The sequence below is a fragment of the Macadamia integrifolia genome, chromosome 13 (assembly GCF_013358625.1).
Source record: "Macadamia integrifolia cultivar HAES 741 chromosome 13, SCU_Mint_v3, whole genome shotgun sequence".
Lineage (NCBI taxonomy): Eukaryota > Viridiplantae > Streptophyta > Magnoliopsida > Proteales > Proteaceae > Macadamia > Macadamia integrifolia.
This window is the reverse complement of record NC_056569.1, coordinates 26707876-26711368: the sequence shown is the minus strand read 5'-3', so window position 1 is coordinate 26711368 and position 3493 is coordinate 26707876. Positions and strand designations below refer to the sequence as shown.

The window sequence follows — 3493 nt, the reverse complement described above, 5'->3', positions numbered from 1 at the left end:
ATTTAGAATGGTTCCATCTTCATGGGTTTAATCTTCTTTTTGTTATGAAATCTAATGTTGGGTATCCTGTTGTGGAAACTGTTCTTTTGCACTTGTGCCTTCTCATTAGCTACAGGATGTATGAATGAGATTTTAGGGTTTTCTTGGGTTGATTTGTTTTAAATTCTACATATTTCTGAGTTTTGGGTTTTTCATTACGTGCATTGGAACTGAGAGGGGGAAATCTACTTTCGTTTATTTTTTAGATGAACTAGTGTTTTAGACTTTCAAAATATTTCATTAAGGAATACCATTCGTAGTTGTATTTCAATTTTTAACTCATAAATTAGAAAATGTTAGTTTCTGTTTGTCAATTTTGAGCGTGAGGAGTTTTTTTTTCATCTCTTCACAAATTGGCATCAGGACTTTGTGGGATATCGATTCTTTGGAGCTATTGTTGTGTAAAACAGTGATGGCCCAAATTTTGGTGAACAAATCATTATTGCCATAGTCCAAATGAAATCAGGATACTCATTCGATTTGAAATGTTTTAAAAGTGGAGCATAAAACCTTCCCAAAACTTGTCAAGGATTAACATCTCTTTTGGTCCTGTTTGAGTTTTCACCGTGGTCTGTGATTGTATACCATGGTCTTAGTTTCACAACCTACTCATCACCTGATAATTGGACTACCACAATTTTGTTTGCGTACCCAAAACAGGAGGTTGAACCCATAGTGTGCATACTATGTATAGTGCTCAGTGATTCTCAAGGCTGTGTAGGAAATCCTGGGCTGAGTAATTATCAATTGATCACTGATTCTTCGAGGCATGTCAAACTCATTATTTGCCACATCCATGTCAATGTTGGTTCTCAACTTCTGATTTACAGTTTGTGATCACTGCTCTGTCTCTGTCACTGTCACCTCAACTGTGATACATGTTCAGATGGTAGACAAGCACCTTCGATTCAATACCAAGGGTTTTGTAATTTCACAGCCAGATGATGGAGGTTTAGGTAGCCTCTGTGTCATCTGAAGGTGTTAGATGTGCTGACCTCCTTATCACCCCCTCGATGGGGTCTCTATAGCATTCAGTTCATATAAGCATATTGTATTTCCCTATATGAATATTTAGAAATTCAGATAGTGTTTTGGATTAATTAGGCGGGGGACATTCCTAACAGCTACATGCATCTTTTCTTTACAGAATTATAAAAAATTTCCACGTAACAAAAATTTTTGTATGACTTATAGTAGGAAAAGCTTATGACCATGTAGCATCCTTTATAGGGAATAAAGTATGATATCTCTGTTACTTGAGTAAGTATGTAAAAACCACCGTCTTGTTTGTAAAAAATTTTCCTAGTGTTGATGTTTTAGTTCACTCACAAATGTGCTTTAGAACGTATATTTCAGGTTCAGGATTATTAAAAAAGAAAGGTTTTAAAGGATCTTTTGTGGAGGCAGGATCTTCTGCCAAGGTAGTGGAGTGACAACTATTGTTAAGTTTTAATTCTTGAATTGTTTTTTGGGTTCTTTTGTTACTTTTCCTACTCTGTTGAACTTTTGACTGAAGACACTGCTTCTGTCACACCTATCAGACATTTGCAGTTTTATCTGGAGTCCATAGTCTGGTTGTCTGTTTCTTGAAGAGGCTACGCGGAAAAGATGATGGTAAGGGAATGCAGATATGGAAGTGTTAGGCCACGTTCATGGTTTCTCCACTCTAATGAATTCTCCTTGTTCTGATATGTAGTCATAAATGCGGGTGTAGCTGGATGTTGCACAGGCATTGCTTTAAGTTTTCCAGGTACTTGCAATCTCAATCTATGAAATTGTGTACATTGAACATATCAGCCTTTTTTTTTGGGTAAGTAGTATGTATTGAAAAGAAGAACTAAAGAGAAAGAATTTACAGAAAAAGTGGCAGCCATAGGATCCCCTATTGGACATGCCTAAAGAAAGGATGGGGCCCCACAACACCGATAGGGGACAGCCCCCAATCAACAAATGGAATCGAACAGCAAGATAGTTCCAGTGGAGGAACTCCTTACATTCTATAATAAACTTTATGATCCCTATCACCTCTTACAAGACCTAGAAGATTTGTAGAGAAATCCCAGGGATATAAGATCAATTCAGCCATACCAGTATTGATGGAAGCTATAGGATCCTCCATATCAGCCTTATTGTGGCATAGTTTCCCTAACAAAGGTCTCCGTATTTACTGATTTCTAATTAAGCCTGGCTGCCACAGGAATTTCTTAGCTACAACTTTCATCTGCAAATATATGCATGCGCTTAGCTTAGCCATGTAGGCATGTGCACAAATTAACAAGCTGGGAATTATATCTGGAGTTGAAAATGTGACTTATGATGTGGATGGTTTTCTGTTTGGTGCCTTTTCTTTGGCTTATTCCGTCTTTTATGCAGGTGCACCACAGGCTCTTCTTCAAAGTTGCCTCACCTTTGGGGCCTTCTCTTTTATTATTGAAGGGATGAATAAGCAGCAGCCGGCACTGGCACATTCACTCTCAATGAGCAAGAGTAGCTACACACACAATGTTCTGCCTCCGTTTACACTCCCACTACCCAATAATCTAAGAGAAGGCTTCTTTTTATTTTGGCAATCCTTAAAACAACCCAAGAAGGGTGCATACCCATCCACCAGCTAGAAATCTCAGATGTACGACTTTCTGGGGCAAAAAAAATCGCAGGTACCTTGATGAACATCTCTCTAGACATTTTCTTAAGTGGTTGGTGCCATCTGAACATTCTTAAATTTTGGATTTGGAGGCTGAAGGTTTGGCATAAGGGGTTTTCAGTTCTGATCCGACAGTTTGAATACTCGATGGCACACTGCCCATCTATGTTTTGAAACTGTCCTTTTTAAATTGGGAGAGGGTAATGTGGAAACTTAACTTGTAAGCTGAATGAAATAGTCTTTTCTTTCATTGTGATTTTGTATGCCAGTGGATCAAAAAGCCAATTAAGGGCTGGTTATATTCTTGGATCATTCAATTGTTTTAAAAAGAGCCAGCAATTGACTCTACAGTTTATTACATTTTTTTTTTTTTTGGTGTGTGTGCTAATGGCGGGTGGTCAAGCCTTTGGCTGGATTAGTTCTTCATGGGTCCAAGATCGGGTCATACAAGGGTTAAATGAGATCCATTCAGCTTTCACCGAAAGTAGTGAAGCGCACTAAACACCTTGTGTGAGTGGCCCCAAGAAGGTAAGAGGAGTCGAACTCAGAATCATACGCTTCTTGAGGCGAAGGTGCCTTGTCAACTCGGCTGTGCTCTTGGGGTTAAAATTATGTCTATGTAATTCGACGGAATGAATAAACTGGAAGGCAATTTAAAGCGTATCCTTGGATATGGTTCTGGAATTGTGAATGTTATTCTCCAATATTTACCATTAAAGCCACATCCCTGTTTACAAACTCCTCTTTGAGAACGAGTTCCATGGCCACTTCAAATCAAACTTATTTATTTCCTTTGATTGCATCAAGTTA

General features: G+C 38.4%; 1 protein-coding gene across 1 annotated transcript; it reads left to right on the top strand.

Moving 5' to 3' along the window:
* The first annotated feature begins 246 nt into the window (after positions 1 to 246).
* Positions 247 to 3033, top strand: LOC122059266 (chloroplastic import inner membrane translocase subunit TIM22-2-like). The gene is made up of 4 exons (XM_042621961.1): positions 247 to 1460; positions 1581 to 1653; positions 1736 to 1789; positions 2413 to 3033. Exons 1-4 carry the CDS (start codon positions 1371 to 1373, stop codon positions 2652 to 2654), a joined length of 459 nt encoding a protein of 152 aa, XP_042477895.1. The 5' UTR covers positions 247 to 1370; the 3' UTR covers positions 2655 to 3033.
* The last annotated feature ends 460 nt before the right edge of the window (positions 3034 to 3493 follow it).